This window comes from Alosa pseudoharengus, unplaced genomic scaffold (assembly GCF_046254945.1).
Source record: "Alosa pseudoharengus isolate Yale_2024_CS ecotype anadromous, Long Island Sound unplaced genomic scaffold, YU_APseudo_1.1 YU_APseudo_1.1_scf_20, whole genome shotgun sequence".
In the NCBI taxonomy this organism is placed as follows: domain Eukaryota; kingdom Metazoa; phylum Chordata; class Actinopteri; order Clupeiformes; family Clupeidae; genus Alosa; species Alosa pseudoharengus.
This window is the reverse complement of record NW_027468664.1, coordinates 30,965,750-30,985,749: the sequence shown is the minus strand read 5'-3', so window position 1 is coordinate 30,985,749 and position 20,000 is coordinate 30,965,750. Positions and strand designations below refer to the sequence as shown.

The 20,000-nt window shown below is 42.6% G+C and overlaps 3 protein-coding genes across 6 annotated transcripts in view; 2 read left to right on the top strand and 1 right to left on the bottom strand.

Annotated features, from left to right (window-relative positions):
* Positions 1–20,000, bottom strand: part of magi2a (membrane associated guanylate kinase, WW and PDZ domain containing 2a) — a 257,352-nt gene that overhangs the window by 32,342 nt on the left and 205,010 nt on the right. The window contains exons 11-12 of the mRNA XM_076297085.1: positions 18,167–18,192; positions 15,970–15,978 (exon numbers count right to left, since the gene is read on the bottom strand). Of these exons, the coding sequence (XP_076153200.1) occupies positions 15,970–15,978; positions 18,167–18,192 (35 nt within the window). The remainder of the gene's footprint in view (positions 1–15,969; positions 15,979–18,166; positions 18,193–20,000) is intronic.
* On the top strand, positions 6,138–8,180 carry LOC143136387 (C-type mannose receptor 2-like). Its single transcript, XM_076297084.1, has 5 exons — positions 6,138–6,183; positions 6,396–6,434; positions 6,523–6,909; positions 7,156–7,500; positions 7,733–8,180. Exons 2-5 carry the CDS (start codon positions 6,398–6,400, stop codon positions 8,092–8,094), a joined length of 1,131 nt encoding a protein of 376 aa, XP_076153199.1. The 5' UTR covers positions 6,138–6,183; positions 6,396–6,397; the 3' UTR covers positions 8,095–8,180.
* On the top strand, positions 12,025–15,971 carry LOC143136385 (C-type mannose receptor 2-like). Of its 4 annotated transcripts, none has more exons than XM_076297080.1 (7): positions 12,025–12,551; positions 12,672–12,764; positions 12,943–13,030; positions 13,236–13,274; positions 13,371–13,754; positions 14,437–14,781; positions 15,030–15,971. In XM_076297080.1, coding segments are annotated over exons 3-7 (1,131 nt in total). In that variant the 5' UTR covers positions 12,025–12,551; positions 12,672–12,764; positions 12,943–13,029; the 3' UTR covers positions 15,392–15,971. The 4 variants fall into 4 exon arrangements, with proteins under 4 accessions (XP_076153195.1, XP_076153196.1, XP_076153197.1 ...); XM_076297081.1 differs by having other exon boundaries at positions 12,943–13,053; XM_076297082.1 differs by lacking the exon at positions 13,236–13,274 and having other exon boundaries at positions 12,026–12,551.

Below are 20,000 nucleotides of genomic sequence, written 5' to 3'. Positions count from 1 at the left end.
TAACACCTGACAGAGAGGTACGGAGCAGAGAAATGCAAATGTACTCCTGAGCACCAGGCAAACAAAGTAGACAGACAGACAGAGAGAGAGAGAGAGAGAGAGAGAGAGAGGGAGAGAGAGGGATGGGGGGAGAGAGAGGTAGAGAGAGAGAGAAAGATGGAGATAATTAGAATGAAGAGGATGTAGGAGCAAGATGTAAGAAATAAATAGTGATGAAGTATTTGTCAACATCACTAAAGCTCACTGATTTTAAATTTGAGAAGATACTGTGCAGTTATGTCGCCATGTTGGCCTCGGAATGACCTTGTATGTACTTGACCATGTCCGGTCCATAGTCCATAGCCTTTCTGCTTTTGAGTGGCCTTTAACGAGCCTTTCTTCCTGTCTGTAAGTGTGCCTCCTTAACGACTTCCTACTTTCTGCCCTCTTTCTCTCTCTGTCCTCTCTGCCCTCTCTCTCTCTCTCTCTCTCTCTCTCAAGAATCCATCACTCGTTGTTGTGGCTCTAGGCCGTGGCAAACAATCTCTAATTAAACCAAAGATGAACTGTCTGCCTGGGATTCTGGTGAGGCCCAGAAAGTAAAAGAGGGCCGGAGTGTGTGTGTGTGTGTGTGTGTGTGTGTGTGTGTGTGTTAGAGTTTAGATTCTCTGCCCGAGCCCGAGCCCGAATTTGACCCGACCCGACCCGCGGGCCGGGTCGGGCCGATATTTCCAGCCACTATCCTCGGGCCGGGCCGGGTCCTTGATCAAGCTTTTTTTTTTTAAATCATTAGCCTACTTGGGTGGGGAGCTAAAGCTATGCCATAGTCAGAAATATCATAGCCTATATTTATCAAATTAGGCCTAAGTAACAAGTGTATACAACGTTATACAAGTTAGGCTCAGAGTTACAAAATGTCATTTGTAATGTCATCTGCGCAACACGTGTCATGCGCAGCTTCTCCACTCGCACGCATCACACCGGGCCTGCTGTTCTGTAGGCCTATTGTGTAGCTTAAGTGCAACGTGAAGAAGATGTAAAGAAAAAAAAATGAAAACAGGAGAAATAACTTCGAGCAAGTTTGGAGAAAAGTCGGAGGTATGCATTTGTCAGGTATGCTTTGTTGCGTGCATTAAGTGCGCACGATGTTCACCTATGACAGCAAAAAGACTTTAAGATGAACATGAAGCAGGCTTGCCATGCCAGAAATAATGATAGCCAGCCTTCAATGTCCTCTTTTGTCACTTCTCCAAGCATACACCTGAGAGCGAGGCAAGCCCTCACAGAGAAATGCGTTGAGTTTTGCTGCAGGGACATGATTTTACGTTGTAAGTGACGTTTCTTCATTCGGATTCATTTGCAATCCATTCCATTCTGAATAAACAAACACAGTTTAGCCTACAATCTTCATCCTCCGTTGCATTATTCATTAATATAATTCTAAACGGATTTCTGTAGCTCAAACAGCTCGGAATTGTAGTTGAGAACGTCAGTTATAATGGCCCACGTATTTAAAAAATGTCGGGTTTAAATCGGGCTCGGGCTCATAATTACAGTTAATGTGTCGGGCCGGGTCGGGCTCGGGCACAATGTGCACGGGCTCGGGTAGGGTCGGGCTTGATTTTTTGGGCCCGATCTAAGCTCTAGTGTGTGTGTGGTGTGTGGGGTGGGGGTTGGTCTGAAGAGAAGGTCTTGTGTAATAGGTTAAGCGGGTGTGCTTCTCTCACCCTCTTTCTAAAACTCATACATGCACACACACACACACACACACACACACACACACACACACACACACACACACACACACACACACACTCGCACAAACACCCCTGATTAGCCTTGCTGCAGACACACACGAGAAAGGATGAACTGAACTCCCTGTGACAGCACCGAGAGATAGAAAGAGAGACGACATGGCTTGATGGCTAGTCTGAGGTGAAGAGATAAACAGATAGATCAAGAAAGAGAGAGAGAGTGAGCGAGAGAGAAGAGAGAGAGAAGGAACAGAGGATTGTGAGAGATGGAGAGAGCTGGGGGGACAGACTACCCAGATTAAAAGAGAAAGAGTGATAGATAATGACATGGATAGTGAGGGAGAGTAAGATGGAGTGTGCAAGAGGTAAAATGAGACAGATTGATAGAGTAAGGGAGAGAGATAGAAAAAGAAGGGGGGAAACATGAAATGAGATAGAGAGAGAGAGAAGGTGAAAGGGGTGAGATATGAAATCAGCTGGCAAGATGAGAAGAGATAGCGAGAGAGGAGAGAGAGACAGAGAGAGAGAGAGAGAGAGAGAGAGATAGAGAGAGAGAGAGAGAGGAAAGAAGAGGGGAAAAAATGCTTCTGTTCTTTCTTTTATTCATGCAGTGTTCCGAGGATGGAAATAGGGAAGAGGAGAGGAGAGAGAGAAGACAGAGAGAGAGACAGAAGAGGAAAGGAGAGAGAGAGAAGACACAGAGAGAGAGAGAGAGTGCTTGATATAGTGTGGGCGACTTTTATCTCTTACTTAATTTCCAGTTCTGTTAAACATTCATTTATTTATAGTTTTGTGTACATGTAATTGAGCTTTGGCAATAATGTAATTGAAACGTTCATGCCAATAAAGCTTTTTGAATTGAATTCAATTGAGAGAGAGAGAGAGAGAGAGAGAGAGAGAGAGAGAGAGAGAGAGAGACACAGAAAGAAGGATGCAGCCCAATCTCCTCTAATGAATTGAGGAGCTGTTAGTTTACTGTGTGAGTAGTGCAGGGTGAGTCTCTGCTTCACAAAAAGGCCAAACGATGAATCCACATGCACAGACCACTCTCACAAGATGTCACTCAACACAATAACACAACCGTCACATGCTGCTATCATATTTTCTAGAGAAAAGAAAGAGAGCATATGAAGAAAGATCTAGAAAAAGATGACATAAGGGCTGAGGGTTAGTCGTCACAGAACAGAGAAAGAGTTTGATAAGGCCGTATTGACTGGCCACAGCTCTATCTTTGCAGCGATCAGGAAGGTACAAGTAGAGACTGGGCCGGGGAACTGGCTCAATGCAAAATAGCCTTCAGAGTTGTCTAGTTGCATGACTTACAATGAGAAAAGCACAACACAATTTGAATGCGCAAATGAATGGACAAATACAGCATTGCCATTTGCATTTCAGTGGGAGTACAGGTAAACTCATTAACTCTGAAACAATTGGGCTCAGTGTTAGCTGATAAAATCAGTTAGCTGATGTTTTGAAGTGGCTTTCTGAACGTTTTAAAGACTGACATTTGACGTTGTCTGCCCTATATTCTTACACTGACTGGAAGGTCCCCTCCAGCCACACTTTCAGTTAAAACTAACCTGGCCAATGTCAAAGGTCAAGGGGGAGAGAAATAAAAACAGTAGAAGCCACCTAGTAAGTAAAGGGCAGCTTGAAAGGTAGTTTTGAGTAGATCTATAAATAAAGAAGGGGTTAAATAGAGAACAGAAGGAGAAAAAGATCAATCTCAGGGTGTTGGAAGACAAGGCTGGTTACCTGTTTGGGGGTCTTCCAGGGGGAAAACTGACCTGCAATAGCGAGAGAATAGAAACATTTAGCCTATAAAATGATGTGTGTGTGTGTGTGTGTGTGTGTGTGTGCACAATACATTAGCTTTGCATGGCAGTCAACTGCTAAGAACTAAGAAGAGCTTAGCTTAAATACACAAAAACATCTGCAGAAAAGACTGCTGGAATATATAATCTAAATAAACATTAAACCTCAAAAGGAAACAAAACGACAAGAGGAGCAGATGACAGGGGGTGAAAAGCATTCACACTTTGTAAGAGCAGCTGTTACAATGCACTCTATGGTCTATGTTCTATGTCTGACACAAGAGCCATAGGAAGGACTAGGAGAAACAGCTGTGGTCCTGAGTGCCTCCATGATCGATCCCTAAACAGGCCTGGGGCCTGGTTACCTGATGCCTCTGTGACGCAAGCGTCAGCTGCATAACCTCCAGGAGCCCCCCCGCTCTCATCAACCAAGTGTGTGTCTGTGGTGATGGAGTTCTTGACTCCTAAAATATATCAAAGCAAGCCCCCGCCTTCTCTGCAGTCAGTTGCCCACCCCCCTCCCCTGAGATCTGTCGAATTATCATCCTATTTCTTCCCCCCTAACGCCCCCCGCCTGATGTTGCATTTACTTCAAATTAATTACATCATTTCCCGTAGGGGGCACGCCGTAGTAAGTTTCAACAGAGTGATTCAGGGAGGGTTTCGGCGTAACACACGTGGGCAGGGAAGAGGCTCAGGGAGGAAGGGTTTCAGCGTAACACACGTGGGCAGGGAAGAGGCTCAGGGAGGAAGGGTTTCAGCGTAACACACGTGGGCAGGGAAGAGGGGCTCACTATGGCACTCAGCTCCTGCCACTGCAGCCAGGCTCAGGGGACACGGGCGATTTCCCGAGCAAATATCTCACACATGCTACCTAAAGTCTACCACCGACCCCTCCCCCCTCCACACACACACACACACACACACACACACACACACTGTCTCTTCCAATCAATCAAAGGCGTGCACACCCACACACACGCAAACATACACACACGTGCCAAACCATGCAGGTCCTGTGTGACAGTTTCATTTAGTCCGCTCAACCAACCGAAGGCACCGTTGGAAAACTAGGGTTAAAACAAAAAAAAGCATTTGATCCCCGGAGCGTCTCTCGTTCAATTTTTCCCTCTATCTCTTTCAGTCTCTGTTTCTTTCTAGGCGCTAATTACATCATCAGCCCTGTGTCTAAGTAGCCAATCAAAATAGAAGTGAAGTCAGGAAGGTCCAAATGATGCAAGCCTACAAACCTGATATGGGATTTGAAGGCCCAATAGTAGTAGCTGTCTGGTCATCAGAGGAATGAATTTATGAAAGAATGCGCACAAAATGGTGTTTTATCTACCTTTAACTCACACAATCATCCACTCTCTCAAGCACACACACACACACACACACTTGGTCTATGTGGTTCAATTTGACTATATTCCTCATCTTTCTACACACTGCTACAGAGGCCTGCTAAGAACAAAGAGGCACAATTGCTTGTCGGCAGGAATAAAACGGAGAGTGACTTCACAAACTACACCAGATGCTTTCAGTGCACATAACTCCTGTTTCCTTCAGTAAAAGTCTCAACTATACATTGCTAATGCTTCCTCCTGTATCGGACTCAAACAGAACCTCTCAAGGAATATCAAACCCAGAATTACATTTACATTTGCGTTTATTCATTTAGCAGATGTCTTTATCCAAAGCGACTTACTGGTACATATGTCAATCATATTACAAGGGCCATTGTCCCCCACAGCAACTCGGGGTTAAGTGCCTTGCTCTAGGGGCACAACGGTGGAAGTTGGGAATTCAACCACATAGCTAGCAGTTCCAGTACACTGACTATATAACAAAATGACTCCGAAACTCATCCAACTACCAGGTTTTACTTTGAATAAACAGACATTTGACATTTGACAAACCAAACACACAATGTAAGAGATTTCATCCAACGTCACCTTACTTGTTTAACTTGTTAGTGTGAACAGGCGTGTGTGTGTGTGTGTGTGTGTGTGTGTGTATGTGTGTGTCTGGGTACCAATTTAGTGCTAAAGGGGCACCCAATTAATCTAATATCAACAAAGAGGATCATGCTCCAGCCCACAACTTAATTTCGTAGTGCAATACCAGGCATTCTGTACTGGGCGTGCATCACCAATGTCAGAAATTCCATTCTCCATGCTGTAGGCCAGTGCTGCATTTATTAACATTACGTGTATTAAGTTAAAATAACTAAATTGTGTTACTCAGTCAAGTCAAGAACTCTTACACAGAGTGCAATGACCTTTTTTTTGTCTTTGGATCCTCCAGCGCATCTTTGAGAGACGCAGTTCATCAGGGCTTCATCCCACCCAGATGAGATCTCTGTGCCCATCGGTTGCCCATAAGGCTTGCATACTGACTGGATTCAGGTGAATAGCACTTTTGTGCTGGCCAATTGACCTGTTACACCACTGCCGTGTGTAGTGGTCATTACCATGTGACAAATCTTTAATAAAAAAAGGCTCATTTGCATTTAATCCAGAAAAACAAGCAATAACTGCCCAAGGGCTAAAGAGAACTAGAAAGCTGACATGAGAAGCGCCAAACTCACAGACACGACCAGGAGAAGATCATAAGAGACAAGGCTGCACATGACTACAGTAAGAATCCCTGTTTACTCTAGATATACTTAGGAAAAAGATCTAATATTTAACGTTTAAAACCTATTTGCTTAAATATTCAACATACAGTACATTTCACTAAGTCAGAGTTATAAAAACTGGTTTAGTTCTACAGCATAATATTGCTAATATTATACTACTAAAGATAAAAAGTGAAATTTTGATTAATTAATAAATTTGATTTATTTCAGGGATGGATCACTTGCTTTTCATCACTCTGCTGTTCTCAGGTCAGTGATCGTCATGTGATGAAAGTATTCTTAATTCGTCTTGATGACTGAGTGATAACTGTTACTGTTGGATGCATCGTCCTCACAGGGCTCTGCAGTGTGTCCTCACGGGTGGTGCGGCGGTACCACTTTGTGAACGAGAAGAAGACGTGGGACAAAGCGCAGGAATACTGCAGGCATGAGTTTACCGACTTGGCCACTGCTGAAGATACGGACGACATGACGGCTATGACCAGCACGGTCACAGTTGCTTACGACAATTTTTTGTGGATTGGGTTGAATAAGACTACAAATTACACTTGGAGGTGGTCAGTGCAGGACAGCAGGGCCTACAGTCTGGAAGAGACCAACTTCACATCCTGGGGAAGCGGTGAACCAAATGATGATGGAGGAAAAGAGGACTGTGCTGTCTTCAAAGGAAGTAACTGGAATGATGCCTCATGTAAAGATAAAAATGATTTCATATGCTATAATGGTAAGATCGGACACACTTTAATTACTACGGTAGTTTACTTGTGATTCCAAACCTTCATTTAAGCACATTTATAAACACCTATTAGTAACAGCATAAATAAATGTGAAGATTCAAATGGGTTGAGTTTATTGTGTGTTATTTTCCTGACCTGACTATAGTAACTTGAAAAGCATTTTCATATAGGGAAAATGAACTGCAACGTATTAGCATGGTCATTTACATATCACATGGAAATGTGTCTTACAGAGGGAGACCACCCAAATGAAAGATACATTCTGATAGAAGATAAGAAGACATGGATAGAAGCTCAGAAGTACTGCAGGGAGAAGCACACAGACCTAGCCAGCGTGAGGAACCAGACTGAGAACACCATAGTTAATCAGACAGCAGAGGATAAGAGCGTTTGGATCGGCTTGTTCAAGGACTACTGGAAATGGTCGGACCAAACTACCTCCTTATTCAGGTTTTGGAGTCCAGGTATACCAAATAATGGCAAAGGAAATGAGGACTGTGCTGCAACAAAGCCAAACGAAAACTGGGAATGGGGGGACAGGGCGTGTACTCAGAAACATCCATTCTTTTGCTATGAGGGTGAGTTGCTCTTTATTTACATCAATTTCAATTTTCAACCATTTTCTGGAAAATTCTGCATGTGAAAAAATAATGTTTTAATTACATCCCTCTCATTTACACCTGCACTATCATCTGGTTTTCATCAATAAGCTCCTCTTTAACATTTCTCTTGTTTAGTATGGTGACATCTCTGTTTACTGTTGTAAAATGTTCATAGGAGACGTGCCTCTTCCATTGCTTTTGTGTTTAGAGTGCCCTAACAACTTGCTCCTGATCCGTGAGAATAAGACCTGGAGGGAGGCTCTCGACTACTGTAACAGGAATAACATGGAGCTGGTCTCGGCCTCCTCCTCTGAGACCCAGGGCTGTGTGAGGGAGGTGACCAGGGGGGCCAGCACGGCTCACGTGTGGATGGGCCTGTCCTTCTTGTGCCCCATGGAGCTCTGGTTCTGGATCAGTGGGGTGACGCTGTGCGGCGACGACTGGGCCCACGGGAACGGCACCGGGAGGAACGAGTGTGGCCTGGCGGGCGCCCTGCAGTCAGGAGGCCAGAGGAAGTGGGTCAGCCGCCCGATGAACGAGAAGCTTTATCTGCAGCTCCCTTTAAGGTAGAGGGCGTCTTTGTGCACACGCGCATGTGTTTATGTGTGGTTATCAACGCTGCCATTTGTGTCTGTACATTTACATGTAAAACTATATCAGCTCCACATTTACCAGACACCAACACTCATCTTAACTGTGATGGATCAGTCATTTGCATGCTGTGGTTTGCTGCAAATTCATAGTCTTGAGTTGAGTTATTATTTTTATCATTCTTTCATGCTGTTTGTAATGGGATATTATCTTGTGATTGGTTTAATAGAAGAAATAGAAAATTAAATATATCCAATACATATGAAGAGCTCTTTTCCAAAATGCTAATGCATTTTCATTTGTTTTTCATTTTTTTTTCAACTATAATTTCAGTGGACCTATAATTGGATTACTGTTATTTGATGTATCTTTACTCAATCAAAGCAACACAACTGAACTTATTGATATTACCTGAGATACACAATTAAATAACATAACTTATTAATGTTTTCAAAAATGGACTTATCGTGTTTTGGAAAAGAGCTCTTCATATGTTGCTGCGATCCCATTTTTGACTGTCAACACATACATGTTGAATTGCCGATGTATTTTATTCTATTGGGTGATGGGGCTTTGTTGGTTAAATTATATACATTTATTATTCATAAGCCTATTAATGTTTGCGATGCAGGTCAAGATGGGTTAAATTAGCGGGAGTGACTTTGTTAATTAAATAACATGACTGCATCAAATATAGCTATTACATTAAGTTTGTGTGATCTGAAAATGTAGTAATGTAGTGTTTTTGGTTACGTTAAAATAATAACAATTGGCTCTTATGAAGACTGTATTACAAGATCACTGTGACATACCATATCTACACACAAAGAGGTCTTTATACACTTCTACGTAAAAACAAATAAAACTGAATAAAAAAAAGAAAACTTGCCTTGTCTCAGTTTATTAAACCTAAAAAACCCTTAATGTGAATAAAACATAATTGGTCACTTATGTATCTCTGGGATCAACTGCTACTAACAAAATCTTAATTATGGTTCATGGTAGCCTGTTTAGTTTTGCTGCAGACACACATGAGAAAGGAGGAACTGAACTGATGAAGAGATAAACAGATAGATAAAGAGAGAGAAGAGAGAGGGAATGGAGGATTGTAAGAGATGGAGAGTGCTGGGGGGACAGACTACGCTGATTGAAAAAGAAAGAGCGATAGATAGTGGCATGGATAGTGAGAGTAGGGCTGGCATGATATCACTTTTTCATGCCTAATACCGATATTGATATGACAACCTTGAGTATCTGCCGATACAATACCACTCCAATACTGTATTTTAAAACAACTATGCTGCTAACACATTTGCCTGGATAGTTCTGGAAAGGTAGCAATGGGTTCAATCCAGCATTCCCAACAGTGTATTGGCTCATCCACAAGTGCACATTCCTGCTGCGAAGGTGTTTTATGATTCCCATTCATTACTAAGATACAAAAAATAAATCCATAAATAAACAGGTCAATAACACCACAATAAAATAATTAAAATAATGAATTACATACACAGTGACACTGTGTTCAACATGCAACAAAACAGCTCCACTGCTGTGCTGTGTGGAGTGATCTGATGTCTGGGCCTACTCAGCCTCCTTTCCCCCAATGACATCATCACCCCTCTGTGGGCAACATTTCCTAAAATATACTGTTTGACCCTAAATGGCACCCGTACGTAGGAAATGCAAGAGAGAAAAAAACGAACAAAAAAAACAAAAAACATGGACATACGCACATCATGTTTGCCATACTCCCTTTGCAAAGTATCAATGTTCAATTGAGCTATTAGGATGTTGTAGCCAATACTTTTTAGGGTTTTGATATGGAGGGGAAACAGTTGTTTGAGTTCTGTTGTGATTGTTTGGATATAGTTAGTCGCTAGGCTAGATGGTAAACTTATATGGCACCCACAGTACAGACTAACTTATTTGAATGAGCAGAGACTGTGTAAGATCTATGAGAGAAGGAAAGTTAAGAGTGTTGCTGTTGTCAGTAATCGTGCTGCTTACTGGTCTTCCTCATGTTGTACTGTTCATGTGAAATATGCTATATCATGTTTTCTGTATGACATTGCATCTTTCTGTATGTCGGGTCCTTCCAAGTATAGTTATCATAACATAGCTTTTAGCTGAATGGATCCGATTAATATTTTTTTATTTTCCAATACCAATATCGGATTGATACTGGTCCCGAGTATCGGATTGGCTCATCCGTACGTGAGAGAGAGTAGGATGGAGTACAGCACTTTGTAACTTTGTTTTGAAAAGTGCTATATAAATAGATTATTATTATTATTATAGTATGCAAGAGGTAAAATGACACAGACTGAAAGAGAAAGGGAGAGAGACAGAAAGAGAAGGGGGGAAAGATGACATGAGATGGGTTGAGGGAGTCAGAAAAGTTGGGGCTGAATGATGAGAGAGCGAGAGAGTAACACAAAGACATGATGTAGAGAGAGGAGGACCAAATGGAAGATGAAAAAGTACAAAAGGTTGAAACAGACAGACAGACAAACAGAGTGAAAGAGAAAGGGAGGCCCAAAAAGAGGCCCAATGCATGCAGCCCAAACTCCTCCAAAGAATTGAGGAGCTGTTGGTTTGCTTTGTGAGTAGTGCAGGGTGAGTCTCTGCTTCACAAAAAGGCCAAACGATGAATCCACATGCACAGACCACTCTCACAAGATGTCACTCAACACAATAACACAACCGTCACATGCTGCTATCAGATTTTCTAGAGAAAAGAAAGAGAGTATATGAGAAAAGATCTAGAAAAAAATGGCATGAGGGCTGAGGGTTAGTCGTCACAGAATAGAGATAGAGTATGAAAAGGCCGTCTCGACTGGTCACAGCTCTGACTTTGCAGCGATCAGGTCGGGGAACTGGCTTTGGCACCGACTAAAACAAAAAATTCTTGAACAAAAAATGCACAACTTTGGCAACTGCATTGGCAGAAGACACCAGTTTACATGTTATCAAACGTTACCCAGTGCTGGCTGGACAGCTGGTGACGCCTGCATGCCTATTATTAGGCAGGTAGAGTAGCTAACTAGTAGTGCTCTGATTTGAAGTAGCACACTGTGTTTTTCATCAATTTTCAGCATACTGGTTATCCGTTTAGTGCTAAGAGGACACCCAATTCATCTAATATGTAAGGATCCTAATTACCAGGCTGATGATAATCTTTTCAGTCATATATTGACTCTTGATAAACTACTAAGTGTGGGCCTATTGTGGGCCTACTGTCACATGTCCACAGGAGCAGTTAACTATAGGGACAGGAAATGTAATCAAATGTATACCTTGTCATGTCTTGATTGATTCACTCTCACTACAACAATGGTCTGAAGTCTCATCAAAGTACTCTCAAATCAGATAACCTCCAACCATGTGATCCCAAATCAGCTGACCTCCAATCATGTGATCCATATCAATGTAACCAACCACAAACTAGGTAGTATTTAAGTGCGGTTCACAGAGCATTCTGGGAGCTATTCTGTAGTCAGAATCTCCCGCACCACTAAGGTGTGTAGTCATCATCCTCTGAGCTGGTATGTTCATTCTCTGACTGCTTCATATGGTTTCCTAAATGTTCCTTTAACCTGTTTTCGTAACTTTCACATTATTCATTTAGATGTACCTTCTATAATGTATTGGATGAATAGCTTGTATCTGACAAATAAATTGTTATGTTCTGACCCGCATAGCCTTTCTATTGTACTTGTAGACCAGAGTAGCAGTTTAGGTAACGTTACTAGCATAATGGACGGTTGGGATTAGTTATCGCCGTCGTAGAAACTAAATCAGCTGGGAGCTGGCATGTTATTATGAAATGACCAAGCATTACACAGCGGTGGGCAGTTTGTCAGCGATGGTCCTAGATTGGTCGCGAAAACCTAGCACAGCCTGACTCCCTGTAGCATAGGAATTTGCTTGACTGTCTAGCACGCTGGTGAGTATAGCAGTCCGGATCAGCATGTAACCTCTGACCACTTCCAGACCAAATACGTGTTATGTTTAGGAACCGCCCGAATTAATCGGCAGTTGGAGGAGACCTATAGTATATATTCCTAAGCTTGAGCGCGTGTCACAAGAAAACGAGTTAGGCATTCTCATTAACAATATGTATTGTGGGCGTATCAACCCACTAAGGATAGCAATGTTACATTGAACCAAAACTTTTCCAATACTGAGCGGAGTCAGATTTATTAGGTTTAACAGGGGTTTATAATCAATTGATATATTTCCAACAGCGCGCGGACAGCTTCACGATTTCCTTCGACCACTCCCAGTTCCCTCATTGGTCCTGACGAGTGACGTCATTACAAATATAAACAAAGAGGGTCATGCTTCTGCCCACAACTTAATTTCGTAGTGCAATACCAGGCGTTCTGGACTGGGCGTGCATCACCAATGTCAGAAACTCCATTCTCCATGTTGTAAGCCAGTGCTGCATTTATTAACATTGTTAAGTTAAAATAAATGCATTGTGTTGCTTTAAAAGTTAAGAACTCTTACACAGAGTGCAATGATCCTTTCTGTGGCTTTGTATCCTCCAGTGCATCTTTGACAGACTCACTACACCAGTGCTTCATCCCACCTCAATGAGATCTCTGTGCTCTGCATCAGGTTTGCATACTGACTGGATTTAGGTGAATAGCGCTTTTGTGCCGGCAAATTGACACGATATATGAGTGAGTGTGTCTTTTGACAAGTAACTTCACTTCCATGTTTAGTGGTCATTAGCAAACACATGATGTGTATGATAAAAAAGGACCATTTGCATTTAAACCAGAAAAACAAGCAAGCACTGATCATGAGTTTGAACAGAGCAAGATAGACGAGATAGAGAGAAGCGCTGAAACACACAGACACGACCAGGAGAGGATCATAAGAGACAAGGCTGCACATGACTACAGTAAGAATCCCTGTTCCTTCTAGGTATACTAAGATTTTTTTTAAAAAATATCTAATATTTAATATTTAAAACCTTTCTGCTTAAATATTAAACATAAACAGTTGAAAAAGCTAGTTTAGTTCTGTAGCATAATATTGCTAATATTATACTACTAAAGATAAAAACAAGGGGAATTTTGATAAATTGACGGACAGATTTATTTCAGTGATGGATCACTTGCTTTTCATCACTCTGCTGTTCTCAGGTCAGTGAACGTCATGTGATGAAAGTATTCGTAATTCGTCTTTATGATTTGTGATAGTGACTTGATGAGTTATTGTTGGATGCATCGTCCTCACAGGGCTCTGCAGTGTGTCCTCACGGGTGGTGCGGCGGTACCACTTTGTGAACGAGAACACGATGTGGGACAAAGCGCAGGAATACTGCAGGCATGAGTTTACCGACTTGGCCACTGTTGAAGATATGGACGACATGGAGGCTATGAAGAGCACAGTCAAAGGTAGTTATGGCAAAGAAGTTTGGATTGGGTTGAAGAAGACTACAAATTACACTTGGAGGTGGTCACTGCAGGACAGCAGGGCCTACAGTCTGGAAGAGACCAACTTCACATCCTGGGGAAGCGGTGAACCAAATGATAATGGACGAAAAGAGGACTGTGCTGAAAATGGGAATAACTGGAATGATTTCCCATGTGAAAGTAATAGATCCTTCATATGCTATAATGGTAAGACTGGAAATTATCATTATAATCTCTTTTGTGTGTGTGTGTGCGTGCTTGGTATGTGAATGTGTGTGTGTGTGTGTGTGTGCGCTTGGTATGTGTGTGTGTGCGTGTCTGTATGCGTTCTTCCTGCATATAGCGGTGTTGGTATCTCTAAACTCACATGTTTAATAGAGGGGGAAAATGGATACGGAATAGTATCATGATACTTTCTACACACAATTATAGCAATACCATCACACCATAATGCAAAATCAAATATTTAATATATTTGTATTTTTCATACCTCTATTTTTAAATATTTATAATGAAATATGTATGGCAGCATTGGCCCAATATGTATTTACAAACATTTTCTCTTCATTGCTACGGTAGCTTACTTTTCCAAACCTTCATTTGAACACATTTACAAACACATAAGCACACAAATGTCAGGATTCAAATGAGTTGAGTTAGTCACTGTGTGTTATTTTCCTGACATGACTATGATATTTATATATGATAATTAACTGCAATATCACATTGCAATGCTAATTGTATCGTAAAATGTAAAGATTTGCGATATTGTGGCCAAATGTCATTATAGTATCGAACGTTCACATTATTTGTCAATTCATTTCCTACCCTTAATATTAAACCATGATCATTTCTATATCACATTTAAATGCAAATCTTTGTCTTACAGAGAGTGGCAACCAAAATGAAAGATACATTCTGATAGAAGATAAGAAGACATGGAGACTTGCTCAGAAGTATTGCAGGGTGAAGCACACAGACCTAGCCAGCGTGAGGAACCAGACTGAGAACGCCATAGTTAATAAGACAGCAGAGGATAAGAGCGTTTGGATCGGCTTGTTCAAGGACTACTGGAAATGGTCGGACCAAACTACCTCCTTATTCAGGTTTTGGAGTCCAGGTATACCTGATAATTCCAAAGGAAATGAGGACTGTGCTGTAACAAAACTACACAAAACTGGGGAATGGGGGGACAGGATGTGTACTGAGAAACATCCATTCTTTTGCTATGAGGGTGAGTTGCTTTTTATTTACTTCAATTTCAATTGTCAAGCCTTTTCTGCATGTAACAAAATTATGTTGAATGTGTTAATTTGAAGTTGAATCAGTTAATTAAATTGCGCTCATTTACTCGTGCACTATCATCTGGTTTCATCAATAAGCTCCTCTTTAACATTTCACTTGTTTAGGATGGTGACATATTTGTTTACTGTTGTAAAATGTTCATAGGAGACGTGCCTCTTCCATTGCTTTTGTGTTTAGAGTGCCCTAACAACTTGCTCCTGATCCGTGAGAATAAGACCTGGAGGGAGGCTCTCGACTACTGTAACAGGAAAAACATGGAGCTGGTCTCGGCCTCCTCCTCTGAGACCCAGGGCTGTGTGAGGGAGGTGACCAGGGGGTCCAGCACGGCTCACGTGTGGATGGGCCTGTCCTTCTTGTGCCCCATGGAGCTCTGGTTCTGGATCAGTGGGGTGACGCTGTGCGGCGACGACTGGGCCCACGGGAACGGCACCGGGAGGAACGAGTGTGGCCTGGCGGGCGCCCTGCAGTCAGGAGGCCAGAGGAAGTGGGTCAGCCGCCCGATGAACGAGAAGCTCAACTTTATCTGCAGCTCCCTTTAAGGTCTTTGTGCACACGCGCATGTGTTTATGTGTGTGTATCAATGCTGCCATTTGTGTCTGTACTGTACATTTGAAACTATATAGGCTGTCTCCACATTTACCAGACGCCAACACTCATCTTAACTGTGATGGATCAGTCATTTGCATGCCGTGGTTTGCTGCAAATTCACAGTCTTGAGTTGAGTTTATTATTTTGTATCATTCTATCATGCTGTTTGTAATGGGATATGAACTCGTGATTGGTTTAATTGAAGAGATGGAAAATGAAGCATATTCCTTGTTGCCATGCCATTTGTTCTGCCTTGACTGTCAACCCATACATGTTGTATTGCAGATGTGTTTCATTCTGTTGGGTGATGGGGCTTTCTTGGTTAAATTATATACTTTATTTTTCATTTGCCAGTTATTATTTCAGATGCAAAGGTCAATATTGGTTAAATTAGTGGGAGTGACTTTGTTTATTAAATAAAATGACTGCAAACATAGATATTACATTTAGTTTGTGTTAAGTTTGTGTAGTAATGTAGTGTTTTTGGTTATTGTAAAAAAAAAAACTCAATAATAAAAAGAACAACCACTTGCTTTGCCTCAGTTAATACTTAAACCTAAATACAAAAAGGCATATTGGTCACATAAGTCTCTCTGGGATCAACTGCTACTGACAAAATCTTATTTATCTTAATGAAATGATACATTTGAATATTTAAGTAGTGCACACACGTTTCGATACTGCAGACCTCTGCTGCATTAATCATGCCAGGTTATGATAAAACATGTTATGATAAAACCAGGTTATGATAAAACCTGTTATGATAAAACCAGGTTATGATAAAACCTGTTATGATAAAACCTGTTATGATAAAACCAGATTTTGATAAAACCAGGTTATGATAAAACACATGTCAGGTTATAATAAAACCTGGCATGATTAATGCAGCAGAGGTCTGCAGTATTGAATGAAACAGGATGTTGCGTTTCTGACATTGCCAATAGCACCAAGTGGGGGTGTGAAGGGAGAGAGACAGATATATGGACAGTAAAAGGAGCAGGGTGAGAAAAAAGGGACTTGTATAGAGAAAGAGAGAGAGAGAGAGAGAGAGAGAGAGAGAGAGAGAGAGAGAGATGGGAAAGGAAGTAATGAAAGATAATCAAAGGTGTCAGCAGTGGTGAAGATCTTGGTGCTTCAGGGCAAGATCGGGCATTAGACCTGTCTTTACACCTGAGCATCTCTCTCTTGCTCCCTCCCTCCTTCTCTCCCCCTCTCTCTGTCTCTTGCTCCCTCCCTCGATCCCTCCCTCCCTTCCTCTCCCTCTCTCTCCCCTGATTCCCTCCCTCTAATTTCTCTCTCTCTCTCACCTTCAGCCCTCTCTCCGTTCCTGCTCTCTTCTCTGATTCTCTCTCTCTTCTCTCATTCCCTCTTTCAGCCCTTGACTCTGTCATCCTCCCTTCCCCCACCTGTGCCGTTTTCTCTCTCCTCCTGTCCTACGAGCCTCCTTTCCCTCTCTCTCTCTCTTCCCCCCTCCTTTCCTCTCTCTCTACCTCCCTCTCTCTCTCTCCCTCCTTCCCTCTCTCTCTCTACCTCCCTCCCTCTCCTCCTGTCCTTTTCCTCCCACCTGCCCGCACCCTTCTGACAGGTGTTAATGACTCCTTGTGGCTTTGATGGCAAAGGATCTCTGTCACACTATGGAACTGTTCCCACTGTCACTGTATGCGTGCGTGTGCATGTGTGTGTGTGCATGTGTGTGTGTGTGTGCGTTTGTGTGTGTTGTGTGTGTGTGTGTGTGTGTGTGCGCATGCGTGCATGTGTGTGTGAGAGAGAAAGAAAGATAAATATAAAATACATTTTTCTCTTATCACACATTCAGTTGTGTGTGTGTGTGTGTGTGTGTGTGTGTGTGTGTGTGTGTGTGTGTGTGTATGTATGTGTGCACGTTTCCCTAATAATACTTTTCTGTCTGCTCTTACCAAACAGCCCCGTAACCATTAGCAACAATCATCCTCTCTGCTCTCTGTTCTGCAATCAGCAGTAGAGATGCTCTCTGTGGCCCTGGACGACACGTCTCCATGCAGGTTACTGTGGTAACAGGCTCTGACCCAACCCAACCCCACAGCCCCGTCAGGCCAGAGAGAGAGAGAGAGAGAGAGAGAGAGAGAGAGAGAGAGAGAGAGAGAGAGAGAGAGAGGCTTCAGCACAGTCAGACACACACACACACACACACGCACGCACCTGCAAACATCATATACCATACAAATGCACACACAAAATACATGTAGATGTGAAAGATTTGCCCGTATCCAATCCAATCACAGAACACACAATACCCACACCCACACTAGGCATGAACCCTTACTATACATTCAACTTACTATACTGTACATTCAAGCACATATGCCCCCCCCCCCCCCCCCCAGACTGTCCCTGGTGCTGTGTACACTGAGGGAGCTCTCGCTCCATCCACTTATACAGCTGCACTACACACTCTCCTAATTACCGGCCCCATCTGAACCACTCACATCTCCATCAGTGGCCCAGAACACACACACACACACACACAAGCACGCCGATTTTGGGGGGGGGGGGGGAGGGGGGGGGTTAGTGGTGGTAAATCTTTCATATCTCATGAATATACATTGGCGTCCCGAGGCGAGGCTGCTGGTAAAATTTATAACCTTGGGGCGCGAGATTGATCGCGTCCGCAGAGCTCGTGAAGGTGGCGTCGGTGCCGGGTGCGGTGGGTCCGGGACGTCGGAGCGGCGCAACGTGATTTGCGGTGCCGGTGGCCAACTGGTTATCATTACGGCTTCAGGGGCCACACACTGCAAACATCCACTGACTGTGCACTTTCAAAGTCTTCCCACATGTGTCTGTGTGTTTGTATTTGTGTACAACAACAGTATATGCTTACTGTGTACGCATTTATACTTTCAACACAATGATCACGACTTAGTGATCCCAAATAAGACTGGTCTCTGCAGTGTTAAGCACCCTTGGAATTGATAATTATTCTACTTTGTCTTTTATTACTTTTTTTTACTACTTTTGCCTTTGTTTTGCTTACTAATTATTCTTTATTTTTAAATGATTTTACCTTGTTTTATGTTTCCTTTTTATTATGATCTTTACCTTTTAACTATTCTTTGACTATATTGCCCTTCTATGCTTTTATTTGTTATTATTGTTTGGTTTTGTTTATGTAAAGCACATTGAATGACCTCTGTGTATGAAATGCGCTATATAAATAAACTTGACTTGACTTGACTTGACTTGGAAACTTGCTCATTTGCAACATGCTTTAAGAGAGTAGTAATGGCAAACATTTATTGCTTCCATACAAACACATGGAGGATACAATGGGCCGACTCACATACCCAACGCACACTATCTCTACACACTGACTTACACCTGTCACCAGTTTTCTTATCTCCTTTCAGTATAATCTTAGGACATCAAGGTTCAGGTGGACATGTGGTTTTCATACCAGGCTTGTGCAAAATTCTGGAATTGAATTGAAACTGGCTCTTAAATTCCAATTCAATTCGTGAATTTCACTTGCATTTCAATTGAGGTAGCAAACAGGAAGCAGAATTGCAGTTCGAATTGTGCACAACTCTGTTTCATACAGTATGTATGGACTGGAGGTATGCCAGGTGGGTCTACATAGCCGGTATCCACCACTGCGAACCATCTCCAATGATGCTCATTGTTCCACAGCCTCTTCTCTTCTCAACCCTTCTCTTGCTTTTGATGTACTCTGTAGACCTCCAAGTTGGAGAACTTCAGATCAGGTGCTCGCTCTCTCCCCCACCTACCCTTACCTGGCCCCAGACGTTCCTCATCCCAGACAGACACTCTCCTCATCCCAGACCTGCATGTTCCTCATCCCAGACCTGCATGTTCCTCATCCCAGACAGACACTCTCCTCATCCCAGACAGACACTCCCCTTATCCCAGACCAGCACGTTCCTCAACCCAGACCAGCACGCTCCTCATCTCAGACCTGCACGTTCCTCATCCCAGACCAGCACGTTCCTCATCCCAGACCAGCACGTTCCTCATCCCAGACTGCTCTGTTCCCGCAACCTTTCTCAGTGAAACCATCTTGACTCGCCACAGCTGAAAAAAGCTTTCCATCTCCTCCTGCATCTGACCATGCACCTGGGCTGTCGTACTCTAACAGAGGACAGGGTTATGGCCGAGCCAGTGCATGTAAGACTATAAAGAGTATAACAAAAAAAACAAACAAACCAAAAACACACACTACAGTTTAAAAAAGCTGGGCGCTTTTCAACAGGCTTCCAAGACGCTCTGTTATAAAGAGTTCTGGGTGCTGGGATGAAAGTCTTTTCTCTTTCATGGAGATCCAGTTGCCTTTTTGGAGTTTTGTTAGTCATCTCCTTCCAGAGTAAAGAGGAGAGGAGCTGGAGGAGGATAGCCAGTGGGTGTGTGAAGTTAGCCTCATTTCTCTCTCTCTTTCTCTCTCTCTCTTTCCCTCTCTCTCTTTGTCTCTCGCTTTATTGGCATGACAAATATGACACTTGTATTGCCAAATCATTTGTTACATAAATGTACAGTATCAGGATCTAAGCAATGATACAAGGTATAAGTATA